At 55.7% G+C, this 26221-nt stretch overlaps 1 protein-coding gene across 1 annotated transcript; it reads right to left on the bottom strand.

The window, feature by feature from the left end:
- Window positions 1-630: 630 nt before the first annotated feature.
- On the bottom strand, window positions 631-22650 carry LOC104663874 (myelin transcription factor 1). The gene is given in 17 exon segments (XM_030926367.1): window positions 631-771; window positions 1197-1340; window positions 3899-4002; window positions 4640-4731; window positions 7621-7842; window positions 12036-12119; window positions 12530-12592; window positions 16634-16702; window positions 16819-16881; window positions 17912-18084; window positions 19814-19936; window positions 19938-20084; window positions 20725-20766; window positions 20768-20931; window positions 22440-22548; window positions 22550-22593; window positions 22596-22650. Coding segments are annotated over 17 exon segments (1839 nt in total).
- Window positions 22651-26221: the final 3571 nt, after the last annotated feature.

Raw genomic sequence — 26221 nt, 5'->3', positions numbered from 1 at the left:
TCCAGGAGTCTCCCAGGTTAAAATTCCTTGACCTGACAGGGGCTGCAATGCTTGTCAACTGTCTGGAGTGTCCTCTGGGAGGCCTATTCCTAACTTTCCCTCTGGGACCGAGCTTTGTTCCACCCTTAACACAAAACTGAATTAAATGAAAACAGAAAACGCACTTGCTTCCGCCGCCCTCACTGAGCACAGACACGCTGCCCCGGGCATGTCCTCCAGGCCAAGATGCCACTCACACCACCCGCCCACCACGCTCACGGCTACCCTCCCAGCCTCGACAGACAAAGGAATACTGTGGTTGCAAACTCCAAAACTTCCCTGAGAACCTTGTCCATGAGCTTCCACTGGAGACTTTGAGCTGCTCTTCAGATTTCTTTCAGAAAACAAAAATAAATCACTTTGTAATTCTTCAGTGCCCCTATGCACATGGATGGGGCCGCCACGGCCCCAAGCCTGGAGGGAGCATCGTGGGAGAGGCCGATTTCCAGCCATCCCTTTGGATAAACCCACCCGAGGCCACACCGGGCCGCGAACGGGAAGTCACTGTGAGTTGGGCATCCCCATGGTGTGGGGCAGGGCGGGGGAGGTAAACGGTGTGGTGGGCTGGGACACTCCTGGGTGCCACACGGCCTAGACCTGGATGCCCCTCACAGCCTGCTTGATGCTCTCCAGGAGGTCCTTGTTCTCCGGGTTCTGGTAGCACTCCTGGTTGGAGTACATGTCGGTGAGGGTGCTCACATAGGCATCGAAATTCTGTTCGCATATTGGCTCCTAGAGAACAGAACCAGGTTAGCAAGCCCCATCCATGCAGTGGGCCCCACACCAAAGAACCTGATGTGGGACCATCAGACCTGTGCCCCCGTGTGACCCGAGACAAGCCCATACCAACGAGGGGCAGCACTGGCTGCCCTGCCCTGGCTGCTTTGAGTGTTTCTCTCTGTAGCCATCCCAGCAGTAGCCTCTCTGCTGGTGGAATCATCATTTTGCTTCGGATTCATTAGCTACTCAGGAGGGCTAAAGTCACCATAGCCAACAGCCTGCCTGGGCCATTCGGGGGTAGAGAGAATCTCCACCAGGGCACAGGACCCCTAGGGCAGGACCCAGTGGCAGAGGGGGTGGGAGATGCCCTGCCCTCCTGCTTTCCGAAGAGACCCTGGGGGGCAGCTGTGGTGCTGGCAGGTCCGCGTGCTGCCTACCATGTGTGGAAGGCGGATATTGGCGAGACTTTGGATGAGGGCCTGGCTCAAGCCAGACAGCTCCAGAAACAGGGCTTCATTCTGCTCCTCAATGAGCTTGTTCTCCTCCTCGATGTTCTTCAGGTTCTTCTCCATGGAGGAGATCTGTGCCAGAGAGAGGTTTGAAGTGCTGCCTGCCCCTTGGCCCCCATCCTCCTGGGAGTCCTCCCTGGGCTGCTTCTCACAACCCTCTGGGAGAATGCAGAACCCTGGGGTGGGGGAAGGGACAGGGACCCTGCCTTCCTGTAAGTGTCCTGCCACAGGTGAGGGGCTGCCAGAGGAGAGTAAGGCAAGGGCCCTCTGGAGACATGGCCTGACTCCAGGGAAGCCAGGAAGGGGGCCCATGTGGCACGTCTCCCTGTACCATGCTTTCTAGATAGAACTGAAACCCCTGTGCAGCTGAGGTCCCCCTCCTGGTTTTCTGAGCCCCTCTGTCCTGAGGGGATGGGGTGGGAGCACAGACTTCACAGTGCCCTGTCTCAATTTCAGACTCCACCTGCTGTGGTCTTCGCTTCACCATGCTTCCTGCTTCTATCTGTAAGATGGGAATCACTGCCCCACCCTGTGGGGTGTCAGACTGCCTTTGGGTCTTCCCCTCACCAGAAAGACCAACAGAGAGCCTCCTCAGTGCCTCCAAGCACATCTTCCCCAGGTCAACTACAGGCAAGTCTTCTCACTTCCCCACCACGGTGGGGAACCTGCCCAGGGCTGTGTTGGCCCTGAGGCTTTTGGTGTCCAGGAATAGCCGCCAGCCGGACTGCACATCTGCAGGGAGCCATGCGGGCAGAGGCTAAACTCACAGAAAGACAGTGTGGGTGACACACGAGGCAGGAGTGGTGAGCTCCTTCCTGGGAGGCTGTGGATGGGGTCAAGCACGCTTCTTCTGCCACCTGGCGACAAGCATGTGGCTTTGAAAGGGATGCATGGGGGACAGGGATCTGCCTTCCCTTTGCCTTTGCCCTGCTGCAGAGGACACCACTCACCAAATTCCCTCAGAGGGACAGGGGCTTCTGAGTCCTTCCGAGGGGATGCCAGTAAAAGGTAATCATCTGTCTTTAAAAAGATTGCTTTTGGCAAATAAAGAGAAATCAGAGGTGCTACCCCGAGGACACTGACACTGATGAAGCCTCTGAGGACTTTGAGAAGGGGAGGAGCAGGGAGCACAAAGTGGGACACCCACACAACAGTGCATCTCCACACTCGGAGACACCAGGAGGGGATGGGGATGGCTCTGCTAGGCGGGCCGTCACCCCTTCTCTGTCGTCACTGCCTATGAACCTGGGGGCACGCAGCATCGACATGTGCATGACAACGAAAATCCTTCCTGATCCCCATGGGGTGATGCTATTTTTATACAGGCTCTTGAGTAACAAGCGGTCAACGTGAGCCTGTTTGCCAGTAGAGACAAGAGCAGAGTAACGAGACACGTGGGGCTAGACTATGTCACTCATTTTCTGCTGCCTTGGTGGAGGCCGCCGTCTCCCCATCTGTCCCTGCCCAGAGGGGCTCTGCCCAAATTCCCTGTGGGACCTGGTCACTTCCTTGTCCCTTTGTCCCTCCAGCCGTTAGGGGCACAGTTATGTGTGCCCACTCCCCCATTGCGGCTGCCCACGGGTGAGGCATGCTCTTATTTTCAAAATAAGATCTTTAGTGGTTTTTTTTATTTTTCTGATTATAAATGCTCATTTTAGGGAAATCAGGAAATATGACACAAACATTTAAAGTAATTTGTAATCCTATTCCTCAGCAACAGCAGCTCTCATCGACCACACTTACTCTGGATCAGGTGCTTTTTTTTTTTTTTGAGATGGAGTCTCGCTCTGTCATCCAGGCTGGAGTGCAGTGCCTGGATCTCAGCTCACTGCAAGCTCCACCTCCCGGGTTTACGCCATTCTCCTGCCTCAGCCTCCGGAGTAGCTGGGACTACAGGTGCCCACCACCTCGCCCGGCTAGTTTTTTGTATTTTTTAGTAGAGACGGGGTTTCACCGCGTTAGCCAGGATGGTCTCGATCTCCTGACCTCGTGATCCGCCCGTCTCGGCCTCTCAAAGTGCTGGGATTACAGGCTTGAGCCACCGCGCCCGGCCAATCAGGTGCTTATGCTAACTGTTTTCCTCATAGAAATGCGTTCATTGTACAATAACCTGGAGTAGAATCCTGTTCTTACCTCCATTTTACGGAGGAAGAGGCTGAAAGGTTTGTCAGGTCCCTCAGCTGGTATGTGGCTGTGCTGGGGAAGAAACCTGGCTCCAGAGGCCTGGCTCTAAGGCACCACCCTCATGGACTACTGGTACTCACAAGACCAGTAAGCCTAATGGGACCACTAGCCTTGACGGGACTAATTCTAATGAGAGTAAGAAAAACAGTGCTGCTATCTTAATAGGACTAGTATTATTAATAGTATTATTAACACTAATGAGACCACAGCCCTAGCGGGACAACCAGCTCCAGCGACCCGCCGGCACTCACAGTGTGACTTCACAGACACCACCACGTGAGTGGCCAGCACGTCCTAAGTGTGCCTGTGTGCCAGGCACTGCGCTGTCCGTCAGCTCAGCCCTTACGGCAACCTTGATGAGTGCCGACGGATGCCTCACCGTTCCCAGGATGAACGTTTGGGTTGGGAAGGCAAAGAGCCCAGGAGTGGGGGGCGGCACCACCTACCTGGGACTGCAGCTGTACCATGGCGGCCTCCATCTCCGAGTTGGACTCGTTCAGGTCTCGGATCTCCTGGTTCAGCTGCTTGATCTCCTCATCATTCTCCAACACTGACCCAGTGAGAAACCTGAGCTGTGGCTCTGGGCCTCAGGCAGGCCTGGGCCAAAGTGCTGTGGGGAAGCCTGCTTTCTAGATGGAACTGCAACCCCCCGTGCAGCAGAGGTCCCCCCTCCTGGTTGTCTGAGCTCATCTCTCTGGGGCTCATACCCCACATTGTGTGCTGGAGAAGTCTGTCTTGAAAATTGTGAGATGAGTGTTTATGGTTTGCCTCCTGAGCTGGGTGGCAGGTGGAAAGGCTTAAATCTCTTTGGGAGATATTAATTGCTACATTAAAGATGGAAGTTTGTTCGGGCGATGCTGAATTTCCTCACCTAAGTGGGAATGAGCCTCACCTCTCCACAAAATCATAGCACATGGGCTCCACTGGACTCTGATCCCAGTGGTCACCAAAGCCGCAGGTTACAGCAGGCATGACCTCCTGAGGGCCAGGGGCCCCAGACACAGGTGTCAAGAGCTGCAGAGCCAAGGTCCAACAGGCTGTCAGCTCAGGTCAAGGGATCTGCCTCTGCCATGACTCATTCCAGGAGGGGATTCATCTCTCTGCCTTCTTCCCACCAAAAAGGTGCACAGCTCTCACTCGCCCAGGAACCCAGTCATGAGCAAGGAAATTCAGGAAGCCATCCTTACCATCGCTAGTCTTGAATTTTGGACTGAGGACCTCATCCCCTGAGAGTTTTCCCTTCTTTCCAGCAAATGTTGCTCTGGGACATCCTGACAAACTGGAAGCAGAGGCCACATATCATTCACCAGCCCAGGGTCACTCACCACGACCATCCCAGGGTCACCCACCACGGCCAGCCCAGGGTCACCCACCAGGGCCAGCCCAGGGTCACCCACCACGGCCAGCCCAGGGTCACCCACCACGGCCAGCCCAGGGTCACCCACCACGGCCAGCCCAGGGTCACATACCACGGCCAGCCCAGGGTCACCCACCACGGCCAGCCCAGGGTCACCCACCACGGCCAGCCCAGGGTCACATACCACGGCCAGCCCAGGGTCACCCACCACGGCCAGCCCAGGGTCACCCACCAGGGCCAGCCCAGGGTCACCCACCACGGCCAGCCCAGGTCACATACCACGGCCAGCCCAGGGTCACCCACCACGGCCAGCCCAGGGTCACATACCACGGCCAGCCCAGGGTCACCCACCACGGCCAGCCCAGGGTCACCCACCAGGGCCAGCCCAGGGTCACCCACCACGGCCAGCCCAGGGTCACCCACCACGGCCAGCCCAGGGTCACCCACCACGGCCAGCCCAGGGTCACACACCACGGCCAGCCCAGGGTCACCCACCACGGCCAGCCCAGGGTCACCCACCACGGCCAGCCCAGGGTCACATACCACGGCCAGCCCAGGGTCACCCACCACGGCCAGCCCAGGGTCACCCACCATGGCCAGCCCAGGGTCACGCACCATGACAAGGCCAGGGTCACACACTATGGGATAGTCTAGCGGTCACCACGACTAGTCTGGGGTCAGACACCATGACCAGCCCAGGGTTACACATTATGGGTTAACAGAAGGTATGTTCACTTCACCTAGATGACCCGGAGGGCCTCCCTATGGCCAAACTGTGTTCTATGGGGAAAAAGAAGCTACATCTTGGCAGGGCAGAGGCTGGGAAGGGGACACTCCAGAGCTTACCTCACTTGGCACAGCCATAGCTGGCCCTAACTGATACTCGAGGGGCCGGGGCAGTGTTGCTCTGGGTAACGCTCCCTCTGGGGTCTGAGGTCCACATGACCCGCTTGCCCGTACTTTGCAGCCCGGACCTCCCAGAGGAGCCGGTTCTAGCTGACTCTGCCTCTGAGATACCCTCTAGGATGTGGTGGTAACGACAATCACAGATCACTCCTCGGATACAGACACTCGAGCAGAAAAAGGCATTAAAATTGTACATTCTCAGGCATGATTTCCTTTATGAAGTGATTGTATCCACGGCATAAGTAAAGGTTGATTGAGGCAAGGTGAGACGTCTTTAGGAAGCCCAGCGTGAGTCTCTGCCCACCTGACCCTGGCTGCAGTAGCTTCCTTTAGTGGCCTTCCTGGCTTCTGCGACTGTGACCATGCCAGCTGCCCGTGCCAGATCTAGTCTCTCCTCTGCCTTCTGCCAGGGCCCCTCACTCACAGTGAACGCTGAGTCCTTGCTAGCTGGCAGCCAGATAAGCCCTGGCCCAGAACTTTCTACCTCATTTCCTTTCGCTGCCTCTCCCTGGCTCCAGCCCCCCAGCACCTCCAACCTCGTCCAGCGGGCCAGGCTGTTCTCAGCTCCAGCCACTTCACTGAGGCCTTGTGCCACAGACATCTCAGACCAAGCTGCTACCTCCTTCTCAAAGAGGACTTTCTTGTCCTCTTTGTAATTTACGTATTTATTTATTTACAGGCTGTCCCACCTACTCTGCCCCAAATGCACTCTACAAGGATAAGGGTTAGTTGTCCTTTTCTTCTCTGCTCTCTCTCCAGGGCTGGGTACATGGTGCAAATGCTTTTGTTGAATGAGTGAGTTAATTAATCTTGTAGGGGAGGAAGGAAGGGAAAAGGGAGGGGAGGTGAAGAAAAAGAAGAGAAGGTGAGGAAGGGGAGGGAAGGGAAGGGGAAGGTGGGGGGGAAGGAAGGGGAGAGGAAGAAGGGGAGGAGAGGGGGTGCGGAGGGGAGGGGAAGAGGAGGGGAGGGGAAGAGGAGAGGAGGGGAAGGGGAGGGGAGAGGAGGGAAAAGGGAAGGGGAGGGGAGGGGAAGGGAAGGGGAGGGGAGAGAGGGAGGGAAGAGGGGAGGGGGAGGGGAGAGAGGGAGGGAAGGGGAGAGGAAGAAAAGGGGAGGGAGAGGGGAGGGGAAGGGGAAGGGAGGGGAAAGAAGGAAATGGGGAGGGATAGGGGAAGGGAGAGGGGAGGAAAGGGGAGGGAAAGGGAAGGAGGAAGGGAGGGAGGAGAGGAAAGGAGGGAGAAGGGAGAGGAAGGAGGAGGGAAAAAGGGGAGGGGAGGGACAGGGGAGGGAATGAAGAGTCAGCATTGGCCCTAGGCCCAGACACAGGGTTTCTGATGGGACCAGGCACTTATTGTCGCCATAGGACACACACAGGAAGTGGGGGCTGGTGAAGCAAGGTCCCTCAGCTCCACAGCAGGTGCTGGAGGGCAGGTGAGAGGTGGTGAGTGCTGCCCAGGCCCACTGCCAGACAGTGAGGGGTCGCCAGCTCCCTTGCAAAGCAGGCAGGGGTCTCTGCCCAGAGTTCAAAGAAGAGGTGTGCATGGGAGAGACACGGCAAAAGGTGTAGAAGACACACTTTTCCTGAGAAGTTGTCAGCCTGCTAAGAGAACATGTCAGACCCAGGGCTCTGCTCATGTGTGGCCTCTGTGTCCAGCATCACACCCAGCCTGGAAGGACTCCATCAGGATGTGGAAGGGTGGCTTATGAGGGAAGACGCATGGCGAAGACATAACCAACAGCATCACCTGGCACAACAGACCCACTAGCCTCCCCCATCCGCTACCCATGCGGCCTGGCCTTTCCCTTGAGAACCTTTGGTCACACGGAGTCCTGGTCTGGCTTCAGCCCCAGGCCCCAGGCGAGGGTCCCTACTGACTGCAGAGGGGCAGGGCCTGCAGGCACAGTTACCTCCGGTGGGTGAGGAAACTCCCATTGGCGTGGCCAGAGCCGTCACAGCCCGGGGTGGGGCAGGTCGGTCCTTCATTCTTCAGGGACTTCCAGGAGAATGACGAGCCATTGAGGGAACCTTCCTTCTGCCTGCGGGCGGCCAGTGGGCAGCCGGACGCGCTCCTGTGAGAGGCGTATTTTCCGCTGATGTGACCAAGCCCCACACAGCCTGGAACTGGGCACCTGGGCACAGAAAGGCCAGGGTGAGTACAGGGGCGAAGGGTTGGGAGGAGAAGCCTGGAGACGCTCCCAAGCCAGACACGAGAGAGCCCAGCATCACACATTAAAGGACTTCTGAGTGAGGCAGGGAGGGCAGTTGAGGTCCTGGAGCCTCAGGGAAGAACCTGGCCCTTCCCGGCTGAATGTGAAGACTGCAGGGCCACGCTCCCTCTTCCGCCTTGGCCTCACAGCCCCTGTATGGCTGGAGTCTCCGCAGCCACCTTCTTTCCGTGCCCTCCAGCAGCTATGACCCTGAGCCTGGGGGCTGCCCTCAAGTTCACTCCAAGCCTTGCTGCTGGAGTCACTTATGTGTCACTCAGCAATGTGGAGCCATGTTGTCAGCTGAGACCACCCAGAGGCTACTCCCTGGGAGCTTGCATCAAGCACAGGTCCGGGGGCCTATGGATCCATGAGAATGACAAGGTACCCTAAGCAGGGGAGCTCAGGGACAGCAGGGGCCTGTCACCCCACAGCCTCCCAGACTGAGGCCAGTGCAATCGGGGGCAATGCCCACAGATGTTGCAGCTTTGACACAACTGAGATCTATGTTCTAGAAGGAAGAACACAGGCCTCATGTGGGGGAGACTCGCTAGGACATCCCATAATCACTCCTGCCTGAGGCTGGCCTTACATGGTGGTTCCCTTTCTTTTGTTCTGGGTGTTCCAAGAGAGAGATAGAGGCCCTTATGACAATAACATAAATTCAGATTGGCAAATGCCTCGAGCACAGTGTGGGTCAGAGACAAACAGGACAATGACAATGCAGAGGGCCCAGGCCCAAGACCTCTCTGAGTGTCTGTCCCCACGGCCTCAGGGAAGGACCTGGACCAGGATTTGGGGATCTGAGGGACCACGTCATCCGGGAACCCACTCCAAACCTAGGACAAGATCTTCAATCTGCAAGGCTCATTCTTATCTCTCCATAAATGAAACTCATCCAAATTCCCATTTGTCACATGCTCAACTGTGCTGATTACCTGGCAACACAAGACCCCAAGAGAGGACATTGCTCCATTTACAAAGAGATCCACGGGGATACAGGGAAGTCACAGCGCAGGAAGCGCTCCGGAGGACGGTAGCGGGGGGCGGGGGCAGTGGCAGAGGCTCCTGCTGCAGGGGTGAGATGGGGGCACAGGGCTGCGTTGCTCAGTGGGAGGTCAACGAGGCCTGGGCAGGGAGGGCAGCATCCGGCTCCTTGCCCCCACGCTGGCCTCATCTCTGAAGCTGCCATTTCAGGCACTTCCCAGCCACCTCAGCCAGGGCCCTGCTTCCTCTCTCTCCACAGGCCCCTCTCAGGGCTCTTTTCCCTTTGTTGCTCATCCCACCCACCCAGCCCTCAGACATTCACAGGACATTCCCTGAGCAGTCCAAGGCTGTCTCAACCCCATCCAGAGCAGAGACACTGCCAGCGGCCCCGATGGGGGCTTTGGGAAGTTCACATTCAATGTCCAGCCCCCCTCAGACGGGGATGCCTCCCAGCCGTGGGGCCCTGGGGGGCACCTGTGCCAGGCACAGCCGACCCTGAGGTGAGGACCTGGGCTGGGAAGAGGCACTGGCCAAATGGGAAGTGGCTCTTCAGTTACTCTACACGGTCGAGTCTGAATTATTATTATTATTATTATTATTATTATTATTATTGAGACGGAGTCTCAATGTGTTGCCCCGGCTGGAGTGCAGTGGCACGATCTCAGCTTGCTGCAACCTCCACCTCCTGGCTTCAAGCAATCCTCCTGCCTCAGCCTCCCAAGTAGCTGGGATTACAGGCGCCCGCCACCACACCCAGTTGATTTTTGTATTGTTAGTAGAGATGGGGTTTCACCATGTTGGCCAGGCTGGCCTCAAATTCCTGACCTCAGGTGATCCGCCCACCTTGGCCTCCCAAAATGCTGGGATTACAGGCATGAGCCACAGCGCCTGGCCCAAATCTGAATTATTTTTACTCCCTTTCTTGCAAAACACTAGTCCCCTTCATCAAGGGAAACTGTTTTTGTTCCCCTGGGTCACATACATGGAGAGGATTTCAGATTTCAAGTATGTTCTCTTTCTCACAACACCGTGTGTGGAGACTTTCAAGCCGTCAGGGACATCATGTTGAGACGTGCTGGGGCGGGGGTGCAGGCACTGAGCTGGTGAGGCCTCTGTGCTTCTTGGGTGAGCTAGTGTTTCCTGTCACATATTGGGGGGCAGAAGCCATGTGTGCCAGTGACATGAGAAACATGGCCAGGACCAGGAACCAGAGGTGCATTTCATTTGTCGGGTGTCTGTGTGGCCAGGGACAGCGTGGGCTCCCCTCTGGGGACAATGGGCAGGGCAGGGGGACATTCGCCTCTTGACTCCCATGGTGGCGCCTCCGCAGGACTTTTATGACCAGTTATAAAGCTGTGGCAAAGGGATTTACCACCAAGTGCCTGTTGTGACTCAGTTTTAAATAGTGCAGGCATGAGACGTCATAAAAAGGACTTGCTCCACCAGGCTCTCCAGATCACAGCTCATGCACGCTGACAAAATCCCATCCCTCAGCAAGACCTGACACATCCATTCGAGTTTCTGCTTCGATCTGCATCTGTTTAAAGACGTTGGGCAATTATAAATGCAGTTAAAGTTTATGGCTGGGGAGGCAAACCCCTGTAAAACGGAGGCGTTAAGTGGTCAGGTTCCCTCTGCCGTGGAGCCATTAGGAACTTCGTCTATCCTGCAAATGCTTAAGTGTTTCTCAAAGTCGAGTCTCCACTTGGCTGCAGAACTCTTGTTTTTTTTAAAGCTAAGTTGACAGCACATTAGAAAGGAAAACCGTTTTTCCTGATTAATTTGAAAAATACTGATCTTGATTTTAGTTATCTGCAAATGCAGCACGATTCACTTGTAATATCCCTGCCAGCAGGATCCTTGCCAAATCCATAAAGGTGTTGCACTTATATGATCGTAGCAAATTCCTGGATTCTCAGGGGCAAAATGTTTTTTCTACACCTCAGCATTTAGCGTGCGGCCTTCATAGTACTAACAACCACAAATTTTGCATTGTTAATTTAGCGTTCATTACAGTTTTATTGTAAAAAGTAAACAAACAAGCCACAGCCTATTACACCAAACAGCTGGTGGGGCCAGCCCTTCCGAAGGATGTGATGTTGGTCAGTTAGGTTCCTCCAGGGGCACAGCTGGAGCGAGCTACCAAGAGGGGCAACCCAATCTCGGCCAAGTTGCCCCCTCCCCAGGGGTGAGGTCCGCCTGCCCTTGGCCCAGCAGGTAACACAATCAGGGCAACCTGTTTCCTGTGGGCATAGTAGGGCCGTGTCCTGACCAAGCCAGCCCCAAGGCCCTGGGCAACAAAGTGTACAGAGCCATCATTTCCGCCGCTCACCTGCTGGGGAACCCACTGCCCGTTTTGCCAGATGTCAGCTCTGAAAGTACCTCGGTCCTGGGCACATTGGCCAGTGGGCCGCCCGGTTCGAGTCTGTGGCAAAGCATTGCCCCCACCTACAAGTGGGCAGTGCAGGGGACCCATCCCCTATTGGGAGAATAGGCTTGCGAGGACACAAACCCCCACCGAGTAAGACAACACAGAGTCAGGGTTCCCGTGAGCCCCACAAAGACACATCAGCCCCACCCTGCCCCAGTGGGGAGAGCAACAGAGGAGATTCTTTTTGCCTCAAGGACTTTGGGTCACTTAAGGCCAAGGATGTCCTCTCCTTCACCCAACAGTGTCTGGTGTCCAGTTTAGATCCTCCCAGCTCTCTGTCTACCAGCTCTCTGCATCGGTGTGTGGGTGGACGGACACATGGGGTTTGAAGCTTCAACGTCTTTCTAACCACCCTCTTCTCCTTGACTTCTGCACCTCACCTTTCCTGCAGACAAAAGTCTGCAGGTTGCAAGGCCCTGGGGCCCACTCCCAGGTGGCCCTAAGACATAGGTAGAAGGGTGCTCTGCCTCTCCCAGCCCCGTCAAATACTCCAGACCTGAGAAGCCCGGAGGCTCTGGCACCCACGCCCTCCGTACTCACATCTTCACAGGTGCCAACGTGCAGCGAGAGCTTCCATAAAACAGTGAGGTGACCCATTGTATTAACGAAAAGAGACTCTAGCAGGCATTTTTTACATTATAAAACATAGGAAAATCTCAATTCTGCAAAGCAATGAAAGAGCCAGCATGGCCCAACGTACTTCATCAGCTCGGGGTCCTCCTTGTCGTCCTTGGTGGGTGCCACCTTGACTCCACTTTTCTTTGCACGAGGGCAGCCAGACAAGCTGATTTTGAAAGAGGAAAAAAGGCCACCTTAGTGCTAGAACAGCGGCTTCTCACACCCGTTCATCTCATCCTCGCCCCTCACGCTCTGTGACCCCAGGTTGGGGTGGGAGAGAATGAGGGCAACTGATGGATCCATTGTAAGAAGCAGAAACCACAGACACGGAGCCTTCGCACGAGGCAGCAGGGTCAGAAGGAGAAGCATTTCCATGAGCCCCTAACCCTGACGCTTTGTCTTTTATCTTACTGCAGAGGGCAACCTAATCAGGTTCTGGAAATGGCAACAATTCAGATTAAAGAGATGGAAATGGACTCCAGCGGTCAGCAACATTAGTGTCTTCCAATCTTCATCTAAGGAAGAGATTCCCTACACACCCCTGGGGCCCAGGACTTGAGGGCGTGGCAGGCTCACCTCCGGTGTGAAGCGTAGTTCCCTGTGATATGGCCAGAGCCGTCACAGCCAGGCGTGGGGCACCTGCAGAGGAAAGCAGAACTGGAACCAGAGCCCGTGAAGACGTTTAGCCCCGGCCCAGAGCCCTGGGACTCCCAGAGGAAAGCCTTCCGGGCGCAGCCCTTGAGTGAGCCCACTCACATTCCCTTATCCACAGAGGAACATCACTGATGTTCACCCCAGCTGCCTACTGCCAGCAACAGGGGTCTGAAGAGATCATCTCGGGGGTTCAGTACTTTCCTCCCCTGTCTCCCCAAGGGAGACCAGGAAGTCTGAGAGGACAGCAGCCAAATGCTGCTCCAGCATCAGTTTACATCCAGGCACCAAACCTGGGCACTGGGACAGGCCTACAGGGTCCACAGCAGCCCAAGGACACGAAGGGCTCCCAGCTTGGACTTCTGTAGGGTCTAGGCTGCACTAAAGGCATTCAGAGCATATCTGAGCCATAACTTCAAGCATGAGTTCTCCAGATCCTAAGACCAGTACATCTTCTTGGACGGGCTGGGAGCTTGCCCTCACAAAGGGTTGCCACCATGGGCTGGTAAATGAACAGAGGGTTTTTTGCCCACGTGCTGCATAGCAGATGGCGCTGGCCACGCCAGGCCTGGCTGTTGTGTAGCGTGACTTCAGAGTTCGTACAGCCAGTAGCTTACAGCAGACTAAGGAGGAGAAGCACACAAGTCCAACTTCATACACCCAAAACTATGTGATGAATGCATCACGGGAGGTGGTACAAAATTCCACTTTAATATTACAAGCACGGATGCTATTTTCTTCCGAATGTGCAGTGAGGAAAAATATGTGAGTTCCTGCTGATGTTAGAGTGGGAGGAGGTGACCTGATTGTGCGGGTAGATCCATCCCCCGTCAGGGCTGCTCTCTGTGCCTCACCCCTCATGAGCATCCTGACCCTGTAGGAGCCAGGCAAGACTTCAGTGCTTGTGTCCAGATCACCTGCTACTCATGGGCACTTTGCTGTGGCGCTCAGACCCCAGGGAGGACGTCTCACTTTCCATGCTGCCGGCCCTTCCTCACCGGAGTCTTCCACCAGCACATGTGACATCTGGCCACTGGGGCAGGACATCTCCTCGCTTAGAGGAAGATGCGGCCGGGCACAGCCTGGCACCCAAAGGGCTATGGCGGCACAGCAGGGCTGGCCCCACCTCTTGCAACCTTCTCTTCAGCCCCTAGGAGTTTTCTCGGGACGCCCTCATGGGGAGTCTCAGGTTCCTTCATCCTCGCCCTGTGGGCCACACGTTGGATACCTTGCTGGCCAGCCCAGAGAACCAAAGATGGCCTGCCTCTCCTTCCTGAGTTGGCAGCTGTTCAAGTGGCCACATGGGGCTCCAGCTCCTTGTCTCAGTGGCAGGAAAGCATCGGGTAGAGCTCCGGTTCAGTGCGGTGGGCAAGTGGCCACTCAGGTGCCAGAGTGACAGACCCACAGCAGCTCCAGGCCTCGACGGGGATAAGCACAGCATTGGGCTGTGAGTGGCATCAGCAGCAGAGCAGATACTCCCCGATGGCATCTGTGAGTGAGTCTCAGGTGGGCGTATAACTCCCAAGGGGCCGGCAGGTACCTAACACACAGGTGGGGCCATCCTGCACTCCTCACTGAGGCCGCATTCAATGGCTTTTCTCAAGAGTTGTGTCCAAGAGAGGAAAGTGCTCACATAGTCAGAGGAGCAGGTGTCCCCTCTGCATGCCCCTTATGGCCCTGTGGACCCCCAGGGTCAGCTGCAGGAATCTGGAGCCACCTCCACCCCTCCCACTGCCTGTTTCTGAGTGTCCCATCTGGGCAGAAGGGAGCTCCATGTCTGAGGGACACCCTCTCCCTTGGCAATACACACCAGGTCTCACCTCTCTAAGCCCCATCCCTGTGCTGTGGACAGGCATTCTTCACCCTGCACAAAGCCTGTCATGCCCTGGCAGGTGTGTGTGGCTGTGGCCGGAGGCAACCATGTCCTCTCAGCCCTTGACCACATCAGACACATGGGAGGGAAGAGTGAACGCCCTTGGGATTCACTTAAAACACAGAACACACATCATCCGACTGTCACTGCAGCCAGTTGTGGACAGGGAGGTCATGAAAGGAACCTCATTTTTTCCAAGGCCACCTTCACCCATGGCTGCCACAAGGCTGATCAGAAGGAGCCAGTGCCCGATGCCCCCTCACACAGGAGGTGGCAGAGAGCAAAGAGGTTGGTATATCAGGACACGTGGCGGGGCAGGACCACCATCGTCCCAAGCTCGTGCAGTGGTCGGAGGGAGGAGAGGAAGTGGCCTCCCATGGAAAGGCCCCTGGGGGGAGAGTGGAGCTTCTGAAGGAGCCTGGAGGCCTTGGCTGCCTGCCCACACCTTGCCAATGCTGATGAGTGGTTCACTTTCACACAGGGGAGGCTTTTGGTCGTTATTTCTAAAGAAGTTTGGAGTTAAAGTTCTTCACAGGCTCTTAGTCTTAAAAAAGCACTAACTCTCCCAGACGGCCATGTCTCCAGGCCGGAACCGTGCCAAGCTTCTTTCATCCACCTGGGCATCCACTTAGCAGGACAGAAAGGACATGGTGACATGGGGCCACTGGCTGCACACAGCCACATTTCTTGCCCTTTCATTATTCAGGCCCTCAAATGGGAAACACCATGGGAACTAATCATAGAAAAGAAAGCAGAATTGGAAAAGGAAAACGGAATGCAAGAAAGATGGCAAGAGAAGAAGGAAAGAGGGAGAGAGGACAGTCCCAGAAGCTGCAGGACTGAGTGTTTCCTGGGTTTCTAGGACTAGACAAAGTGAGGGGCAGAATGAATGAACAAGTCAATGTGTGAATCGGCTGTGGTGACCTGAGCCTCAGAAAATGCTTATGTTGAAGCTATGAACTTCCAGGAAGGAAACTGAGATGGTGCACCCCACCCTGTGGGAACTGAGGGCCTGATGACACACTCCTCCTGGCTGCTGGGGCCAGGGCAGCCTCCAGAGAGAAACAGAGACAAGGCTGCTGGTGGGTGGGGGCTCTGGGAGGCCCAGAGCTTTCTGTCCAGCTCTGAGCCAGCTAAGGTCCTTAGAAGCCCTTCAGCAATTTCATTTCCTCATCTTAGAGGCACCAGTGCCCAGGATCCTGTCTGGCCCCAGAATGGAATGAGACAGGGTGTGTTGACCTGAATTCAGGGCCCCCAACACAGAGGGCTATGGGAGGGAGGGACACCCCCGGAGAGGGGTGCCCTGAGGAGACAAGAATGGGACCCCCTTCCTCCAAGGCCTCAGCTCAACCCCGGTGCCCAGGAGGTGCTCCCCGTGGCTCAGGGTCACATACATAGGCTGTGGAGTCACAGCACAACTGGAGGCATGAAAACCAAAGGCAATAACAGTCCCTGACTCCAACCCCAAGAGGACACTGATACCTGGAAACCTCTGGGTGCTTGCGCCTGGCTGTGCGGGACTGTCAAGCAGGCTGGCTGGTGCCTGCAGGGCCTGCCCTGCCCATGTGTTAGGTAGGGGCAGGGAGGTGCAGAAGCAGAAATGGGTGAGCCCAGCAAACAGAAGGCACAAGCATGGAGGAAGAGGGCATCAGGGCTAAGGCAGAAGCAGCTGGAGCATGACAGGAGGGGGAGGACAAGGAGCTTTCTCTTCATGATCAGCGTTCAGTTCATTCAGCAAGAGCCACACAGCCTGCGGCCTGCCGAGCCACGGCAGGGCTCACATTCCCTGGTCGGTTCTGGGCTTTTCCCAAATCTCTAGGGCAGTGAGAAGGCAGGCCCAAACAGCCCTGTCGGGGTCTTCAGGAGAGGCTGGAGGGTGGGGAATGGGGCAAGAGCAGCGCGGGAGCCTGCAGCAGCCCCTAGCCCCCAGCGGAGAGGTGAACAGCAGAGCTCAGAGCAGGGGCACAGAGGCAGAGCAGCCCCAGCCAAGCAGAATCGGCCCCTCCACGGCCCTGCCCCTCTGCCCATCTCAGGAGAGCTAGGGCCAGCCGAGGCTTGGCACCTTGGAGAAGGCTGATTTTGGCAGGAGCCTCATGGAAGGAGAGCAAAGCGAGGGTGCCGCCCAAGAGACAGGAGGTCAGGGAGCGCAAACATACTTGAGGTCAGCAGAGTGGGCAGCCATGAGGTTTCTGAGGCTCTTGTCAGCAAGAGGGCAACCAGAGAGGCTGAAAGAGAAGAGATGGGATATTGGGGTAAGCCAAAGAGGGGAGCAGAGGAGGAGGAGCGGAGGAAGACCCACCAAGAAGCACCCAGGCCAGACAGACCCGAGCGGGAGACAAACCTGCGGTGGGAGGCATAGTTCCCAGTGATGTGGCCGCTGCCGTCACAGCCAGGGGTGGGACAGCTGGACAAAGGAAAAAGAGTGTCAGACCAGAGAGTGGTGTGTACCTGTCCCCCAGGCTAAGCCTGCTCTGCGAGGGTGACTGATGCCCACTCCTGGCTCGTGGCTCCTCCTCCCCTCAGTCCTTGGAGGACAGCCGGTGCCTCTCAGGCTGGAAGTTTCTCCCACACAACTTAAGAAGAAAAAGGTAACCAAATTAAAGTTGAGCTTAAAGTTAGGATGCCTGTGACGCACATGCTGTGTGTGCCCGTGTATGTGCCCGTGAATATTTAGGCAGGGAGCTCCTTCCCTTTTCCAGGCCCTGAAGCAGCAAGGCCTTCCCTGGATCCAGCCGCTCCCAGGAGGGCAAGACACAGGTGTGAGGGTACAAGAGGGGTTTCAGGGTGGGGAGAAGAGGGACCCCAGAAATGTACTCTGAGCACATGTGAGAGGTGGATCACCTGTGGAGCAGGTGCCAGGCACAGCCTCTCACAGTCCCCTAGGAGAGGTGGCTGGCAATGAAGGCTGACCTGAAGGTCACTGACATCTCACCATTATCCATCAGCAACTTTGACTGTTCCAGCCCCGTGCGGACCAGCTCAGACACACAGCATCTGGGCCAGCCAGCATGACAGAGTGAGGGTGGTGAGCCCTAAGGCAGTGCATTTCCAGGCCTTGGCCACGGAGCCCTGGGCAGAACGTGCCCAGCTGCGGCCTCAGGGAGAGGGCTGGGCCTCTGGTTGCCCCGAGGGCTTCCAGTGGAGCTCTCTGAGGAACTCTCCTCCACTCTGCCCCTGCTCTGCTCTGTCCTGCTTGGTGAGCTTGGCCAGGGGAATTTCTTTGTTCTTAATCACTTTTAGAAGATTGCAGTAAAGCCAACCACAACGCAAAGGTGTTGGGAAACCTCTGACTGCTCTGGCTCCTGTCGCAGGCCGCCCGGATCAAGGTGGTCAGGACAGGTCGGAGGAAGCCTGAGCAGACCCACTCGTCACGGGTCGGGACCGGGGCCTGTTCCTCCCCAGGCCACAGAGGGTCTCCTAGGAGCTGTGCCAGCCAAAGCAGGGGACTCACGTGAGCAGCTTCCTTCTTTATGTCCTTGGAGAGAAACTTCAGCTTAAAGTTGGTCAGGGTGACTTCCCCCGGATACTTCCGCTCCTCAAAATTCTCTTCCGACACTTCCTGGTCATCTGCTTCAGAAGAAGCAAAGAATGGGGCTGCTGGCTCTGACTGCAAAAAACCAGCAGGGAGATGTTTTTACCGGCTGGCGGGGAGGCCTGGGCGCCCAACCCGGTGGGCGAGGGAGAGGAACCCTTCAGGACAGTGCCTGGAGTCTCCTGTCTTCTGGATAAGGGAGGAAGACTTAACTCCCCAGCAAAACACAGAAGACAACACCCCCGAGGGGCCGGATCCCTCCCCCACTTCAGCCAGAGCTCCTGGGTTGCCCTAAAAATGAGAAGGCCTGGTGCTGCCCAGTGTGGCAGGCTCCTGACACTCTCCCTGGCCTCAGGTGTGTGGGTCCCCTCCACCACGCCACTCCACAGTGTAAACATCAGGATACTGTCCCTTCAGAGCCAGGGATGGCACTCAATAGACAGTAGGCACTAAATAAGTGTTACTGAAATGCCATGAAGATGGGACGGCACACAACGAGGGTAATAATATACAAATTACGATCATTGCAGTGGCCTTGAAACCACCTGGCCTGACACGCCCACCAATGCGATGCCTTGACCATGGCAGGTACTTGATAAAGGCTTCAAACTGAATGCTGGGTATGGAGGCTCAGTGCTATGGACACAGGTAAGCAGGGCACAGTCCCCCCCACGGAGGGGCCAGGGGTCCATGAAGGGTCAGAAGGCCAACATTCTGCAGGATGCTGTAACCAGAGCTCAAATTCCAGTCCTGACAAGCACTCGCATGTGTCCCAGGCAGGTGGCTCAGGCTCCTAGGCCCAGGTGCCACTCTTTTAAACTTGAGGTAACAGCAGTCCCTCACGGGCTTTTGGGGATCAATGAGGAAATGCCCTTGAAGCCCACGGCCCAGCATAATAACAGTCTTCGGACAATTGGACCTTGTTGTGGGTTCCCAGGCTCCTCCTCTATAAAATGGGGCGACCTGAGGGTGGTGTGAGAGCCAGTGAGGAAGTCTGGCTCCCCACTGAGGCCGGATTATGGAGGGGGCCTGATCCAGCCCCCACCCTTCATAGGGGCCTAGCCCCACCTCCCTCATTCCTCCTTGAGGGTCTGGCCCTGCTCCTTCCGCAGGGACCCCTTCCACCTCTGAGGGGCTTTAGGGGAGGGGAAGGAGAGGGAGAGAGAGAGGAGCCTGCTAGTCTCACACATGCCGCTGCTGCCACCTGGACCCTGGGCTGCCCTCAGAGCTGGACTTTTCTCTTCAGGACACACACCTCCTTGGGAAAAAACCCAGAATTAGCCTCTGAGGGCTCTTCTTTCACATGTTTTAGGGAATAACTAAAAGGGAAGGATCCTCTGCTTCCCAGATCACAGTTCCAACACCCACGCCAGGTTGGTCCTGGTCTCAGGGACCTGGCACGGCCCACCATGGGCGATCCTAAGCCCATGGTGGTGGGAGGCTCAAAACCCAAGAAACCTGAGCTTTTCCCCAGTCAACTCATGGGATCTGAAAGACGCCTTTCTCCTCCCCATGCCTCCAGAGTGCCCACGTTGGTACTGGCCGCCACGCTCCACAGGGGTGAGAAGACCACCTCCTTCTTGACAGACAAGAAGCATGGCCCTGCTGCTGAAAATCCCACCTAGAGGGTGGGCCCCTGAGTCCCAGCCGCTCAGAAGATGAAGGACCCTTCACGAAAAGGGATGTCTCCCCCGAGGCTCTACTAGAACCGGTGAGGAGGAGCTTCCTTGAAAAGCCAGCATTACAACAACCTCAGGCAGGGCAAGCAGCCTCCCTGACTGCTTGCCCAGGCGCCTGCACCCACCTCCTCAGGTTCCTCCTCTCTCAGGCGGCTGGGCTTGGTGTAGTCCAGAGGCCGGTCCCACTCATCCTGGCGGGAGGCCTGGCTGGACTGGGGAGAGGTCATGGAGCTGCTGGGGGCGCTGGTTGCTGCTCTGGCGCTGGGAGGTGTCGGGAGACTTCACGCCGGGGCTGCTGCTGCAGCTGCTGCTGCTGGGGAAAGCCTGTTCTCGCCTGCGGTGTTTGTGCATGCTCAAGTCCAGGGTTCCATTTTCATCTACCTCAATATCCACAGACTGTAATTGCAAAGGTGAAATCTGTTAGCGATTCCAGCACCTTCCCGTGTGTGCCTTCTGGTACATTTTAATCAAATGTACAGAGTCGGAAACCCTGGTTCCATAGAAGGAAGCAGAACAACACAGATAGACAGGCAGCGAGAGGGGAAAAATCCAACTGCCATTTCCTGATTTCCCATGAAGGAGGCCCTGCAATTCCTCTTGCCTTCCAACAGCACAAAACCCAGTCCCTCAGGACATGTCATAAACACGGGTAGGACCAGGTCCTCTGAGCAAGGAGAGTGTGTCAGTAACCACAAGACTCTGCGGAAAACACATGTGAACAGGGCACGTGCACCACCCTGGACTCAGAAGGAGACACCTGGGAATGTGTGTGCACCACCCGCAGGCTCAGAGGGAGACACATGGGAACTTGTGCTCACAGCCCTTGGTCCCCCTTCACTCAGCACACCAGGTTCTCTTGGTGGACCCATCCAAGCTCTGCGGTCCTTGGGGCCAGGGCCAGGAGGGAGAAAAAGTAAAGAATGAGAATTGCCAGCTAGACACGAGCCATTCCTAGGGACATTTTGTGCGGACAGCAGGTGGGCCTGACTGCAAATTCCACCAACTCACCTCTCCCAAGAAAGGCGGATGCACTGACCTTGCTGGGGAGGTCCTGTGGCTTCGTGCTGAGGTTCTCAGGGCATCTCCCAGCAGCGTGTGGAGAGGTTCAGGATGGCAGTGGCAGCCATGTGTGCAGCCTCGGCATCGTGTGAGTAGTCAAAGCCTGCAGAAGAGGATGAAGTGCTCCTCACATAACTACTGGAGGGGCTGTGCCTGGGGGAAGAGGCCTTTGGGAAAGGTTTGGCTGCAAAAAGGGAACAACACCAGGCTGATACACAACTTGAAAGAGGCAGCAATGCAGACAAGTCAGTGGGGAGGGGGGACTTTGGGAGCGATTCAAGGGCCCAGGGCACAGCTATGTCGAAGTGGGCCGGGGGCTTGGCCACCCATCCCAGTCCCATGTCCTCACACACCTCATTCCCACCCACCCTCCTCTAGGGGACTGAGGAGACAATCTCGTTTCTGGCTCAGTGAAATTTGGGCAAAAAGAATAAAAGCCTCCAAGACATTCCAGCAGCCCTGACATTTCAAACAAAATAACTTGTCTGTCAGAAACTGAAGCATTCTGTAAATAGGATGAGTGTGCCGTATCGCCCAAATAGGAAAACTTTGTGACACCATCTCAAAGGGGTGTACCCATATTTAGGCTGACTTGGTGTCCCCAGTAACCATCACTGCCTCAAAAAGTAACATGACTGCTCAAATGAACATGGCGAATGAAGGCACGCAATGTTATCTTTTCTAGTAATTGTACTGTAGCCGCAAAATCACTCTCATGCACAATGTTCTCAGCAATCACGATGTCACCAGTATATCCAGAAAGGTCTAGATATATTGGAAAGCTTATCGTGTGGTCCCCTCTCCACTGGTACCATTGCATTCCCTCATCCAAGTAGGTGTGTGTGCCCGGAGGCAGGAAGTCCTCCGCCTGACGAGCAGGCTCTGCCAGAGTTAGGAGGAGAGTCACACCCCACTGGAGCTGCCGCAATCAGACTCGTCACTGTCATGTTTGGGCTGACAACATCTGCCACAAAACGCCCTCCCAATCTCGTGTGTGCACCAAATGCTTTTCCATTCCGCGTGCATTTCAGAGCTAATGAGCTTATTCCACAAACTAGGACGTAAGTGACAAGACAAGACAGAAAGGATTGTTCTTAAAGATTTGTAGGAATGATTTTTGTCAGTACAATTACCCAGAAAATTGTCACTAATGTCACAAATAACACATTGTATCCGGTAAGACGGTCCCCACCAGGAGACCAATGGCTTCCCGCCAGGGCACTGGGCCCAGCCCCGCAGTCATCTGGCCCCACCCAGCCCACAGTCTGACCCTCCCCAGAGGCAGTGCTGGGAAATGGACGCCCGGCTGCGTTGGGATTAAACAGGTAGCACGAGGACAGCGGGGAGAGTGGGGTCTCCCGGGGTGAACCATGTTAGTGGAGCTGCTCTGAGTCTTCGGAGACACACACTCATAACAGATCTGGGTTTTGTTTCACAAATAATTAGGAGACACATAAATGTTAATGGTGAGCATGAAGGTGGCAGCAGGAGTGAGACGCAGGCCCCAAGAAAGCCGCCACAGTGCCCACTGGGACAGCTGAGTCCTCCAGCCTGCATCGTGGTCCCCTCACGAGGGTGGAGATTCCCTCCCTAGTAGCTCCTCGAGACGGTCCCTCCTCCACTGCCCCTTGAATCCTGCCCCTCCCAGGACGCAACACGGAAGAGAAACAACAGCAATTCTCCCCAACTTACATTGAAAGGCTTTAGGTGAGGTTTCGCTGGTCTGAATCTTTGGGGCAAGCATGCGTTTGCCAAAAACCTGAGCATCGAAACTTGCGTAGTCAAAGGTGACCTTGGAGAAACTTCTCCAGCTCCTTGGCCAAGTTGGCCCTGGGCGTGGTAGGGCCACGTTGGCCGGGTAGCTCCCATATGGAGGGACCTCGAGCTGCTTCACGAAGCACATAGGCCTGGGGTGCAGTACAGGGATGCACAGCCAGTGAGATGGGACCCGGGGATCCCATGCCGCCCTCCCCAACCCAATCCACAGCCCAGGCAGGGGCTCACAGCGTCTGGTGAGGAAGGAGACTCAGGGAGATACTCCCCCTGCATATTCCACCATTAAAGCTGGGCAGAGTTCCACCTCCCAGGGCCAAGGGCTCCCAGAGCAGGCCCATGAAGAATTGCCTGCAGGAAGGAAGCAATCGAGCCTCAATAATCAACGGCCTGTCCTGCATCAGCTAGAGGAGGCCCAAGATTTTCCCCAGAACTTAGGAGAGCAGGTTTCAAAACAGCTCAGCTACAAACTGGAGTGAGTACCGGGCAGAGGCAAACAGTAGTGTAGCCCAGGACAACAGCAAGACACTCCAAGGCGGAATCAGCTAGGACTCCCCAGCAAGGAGGAAGCTGAGGAATCTACGGAGACGCTAGTGTATCAAGTGCATTTCTGAGGAGTGGTCTCAGGGCCAGGCCTGACCCTTCTTCATTCAGCCAGGGACTCAGCCTCAGCTGCCCTCATCTTAAAGCTGTGTGGAGGTGAACCCTCAAGAACTGCTGGAAGGGGTTAACGACAGACGCGGAAAAGCTACTGCGAGCACTCAGTTCACTCCCACTGATGCTCTTGGAAGACTTCAGGATTTTACATGCACAAAAGATGGCATGAAGAAACTGGCATAGAAGGCACAGGAGGCAGGAAGACTGGTGGTAGATGCTGGTGACTACACAGGCACAGAGGGGTTTCTGAACCTGGCAGCTCAGAGAAGAGGAGGTCCCAGCAAGCAGCTATGGCTTTCTCTGTTCCTGTCTGGACCAAGCAGTGACTTCAGTCTGGAAAATGTGCAATCGGTGGAATTAAGAAGGAACTGACAGGCCGGGTGCGGTGGCTCAAGCCTGTAATCCCAGCACTTTGGGAGGCCGAGACGGGCGGATCACGAGGTCAGGAGATCGAGACCATCCTGGCTAACACGGTGAAACCCCGTCTCTACTAAAAATAAAAAAAAACTAGCCGGGTGATGAGGCGGGCGCCTGTAGTCCCAGCTACTCGGGAGGCTGAGGCAGGAGAATGGTGTGAACCCGGGAGGCGGAGCTTGCAGTGAGCCGAGATCCGGCCACTGCACTCCAGCCTGGGCGACACAGCGAGACTCCGTCTCAAAAAAAAAAAAAAAAAAAAAAGGAGCTGGCTGACAATGACAGCCTCCAAGGTGCTGGGTGCTGCTACAAGAACTTAAGTGTGGACTAAGAACCGAGCCCAGCACAGAGGACTGCCAGGCCAGTCCTGCAACTGTGACTAGCTCTGATGGGCCTGGAAGAACTGAACACTACCAGGACTTGGGTGCATTCTCCTTCTCCAAGAAGGGTGGGAGCCCCAGGATGGACCCTGGCCCCAGTGGCAGAAAAAGTGACAAGAGTAAGGCCAGGAGGGAAAAAACTAACTTTAAACTTAACATTGGGTCAGGTGTGGCTTATATCTATACTCCAAGCACTTTGGGAGGCCAAGGCAGGTCTCTTGAAGCCAACAGTAAGAAACCAGCTTAGGCAACATAGTGAGACCCTCTCTATAAAAAAAATTACACGAAAAAATAGCCAGGCATTGTGGCACACCTGTATTCCTAGCTACTCAGGAGGCTGAGGTGGGAGGATCACTTGAGACCAGGAGTTTGAGGTTACAGTGAGTTATGATTAAAACCACTGCACTCCAGCCTGAGCAACAGAGTGAGACTCTGTCACTAGAAATGATGATAATAAAGTTGACATTGATACCACTGTTGATGGCTTCCTTGACCAAGGCTTCAGTCAGAATCTATACACTTATTGTCCGCAATGCCAACAAAGCTTGGCAAAGCCTGTCCTCACACCCCAAAGTTCGACAACCAGAAATGTGGGTAGACAGAATCAACAGAGCCTGATGGGAGGCCTCCTGCACCCTAGCCACAGGCTCCAGCGTTCAGTGAGTGTTCACCAGGGGCTGAGGGCGGCAGAGTCACTTGAGCCTCATGAGCGACTTAGTTTGTTATCCTACTTTTATAAGCGAACAAACTGAGGTCATAGTCCCAGGGAGCGCAGTCTCCGAAGTTGGAACCTGTTTGACACCCTGCCTGGCCTCACACGGGGGCCAAATCTGTGGTTTGACATTTTATCGGTGATTTAGATCAAAGAGGGAAAGGATTGAATTAGCAACTGACAGGAGCTGGAGGGAACAGCAAATAAGAATGAGGAAAAAGCAGCTTCAAACCATTGTGAGAGCCAGCTGGTGGAAAGCAGCCTGCTGGGACCTGCAGGGCTGAAGGTGCCTGTGTGTGGGCTGGCAAGCATGCCCACAGAGCAGGAAGGCGAGTCTCTGTCCTCGGCCCAGAGATCCCACGTGTGGGAATCGCACCTTCAGAGGAACCCTCTGGAGCAGGGCGGAAGGGCCTGGGTATGACACAGCCAAGGTGAGCAGCCCAGGTCATCTGGCTGGGACTTTGCCAATTACGTGCCAGGAAGGGCTGGGGTCAGGTGGGCCCTGAAAGGAGGTGGACGTGGAAGGGGCTATGCGTCATTCACACTCACCCCAGCCGGGGTCTCCTACACTCTCGTTTGGTGAGACAGATGGAACGGGGTCTGAGAGCTGGGGAGAGGAGTGTGTGTGACTTCTAGTTCCTCAGGGAATGGGGGAGCAGTGTGTCTGCAGGTGAAGACAGGAGCAGTGGAAGTGTTCTCTTCAACAGTGGGTACCACGGTCCAAGGACTCAGCCCCACAGAGGAGAGACTTTGAAGCCAGGCAGGATGGGCAGGGTGGCCTTGGGCAACTCTCTGAGCCTCTGGCCTTATCTGTGGCACTTACTTCTTAGAGCCACGTGGAAGGAGGGGACACTAATGGGATGCATTCTGAAAGATCCTTATTGATGAAAGCCAAATCTACACATGCACACACACAGGGAGTCACACGCACATGTAAACATACTGGCACATATGCAAACACAAACAGGCGTGTGAACAGGCACACACATGCTCCACACGCTCACACACACCTACTGCAATCTCAGAACCTCAGGGGCCACAAAGCACTCAGGGGAGCAAAGCCTGCACCCACCCCTCCTCCTTGACTTGGGGTCTATCCCTGAGGTCGGGGAGGGACAGGCAGGATGGCCAAGGATTAGTGGCTCATGGTGCTTCCTGGACGTCCGTGGTCCTCGGCTGGTGCAGTCTACTCTCTCCAGACAGGACTAGCATCTCCACAAATGAATTCCCAAGGAGCCTCAAGTGGTCACATCAGACGACTCTAAGGAGGCAGAGCACCATGTCCAGGGCAGAGGCAGCTGTGCGGGAGTTTGTGCTTTGGCTGAGGCACTGGCGAACGTGGCAGACATGAGACTCTGTCCTGGGTGGCCCCAAAACTGCCCCGCAGTCCTGCTCCTGGGTGGCCCAGGACATGTGCACACTCCTGTACGTGCAGTCACACACATGCACTCACACACATGCACTCACACACGTGCACTCACACCGTGCACACACTACACTTGCATGCACTCACACCCATGCACTCACACATGTACACT

Source organism: Rhinopithecus roxellana, unplaced genomic scaffold, assembly GCF_007565055.1.
Source record: "Rhinopithecus roxellana isolate Shanxi Qingling unplaced genomic scaffold, ASM756505v1 contig2159, whole genome shotgun sequence".
NCBI lineage: Eukaryota > Metazoa > Chordata > Mammalia > Primates > Cercopithecidae > Rhinopithecus > Rhinopithecus roxellana.
The sequence above is the reverse complement of the archived record's forward strand: the minus strand, read 5'-3'. Positions and strand labels throughout refer to the sequence as shown.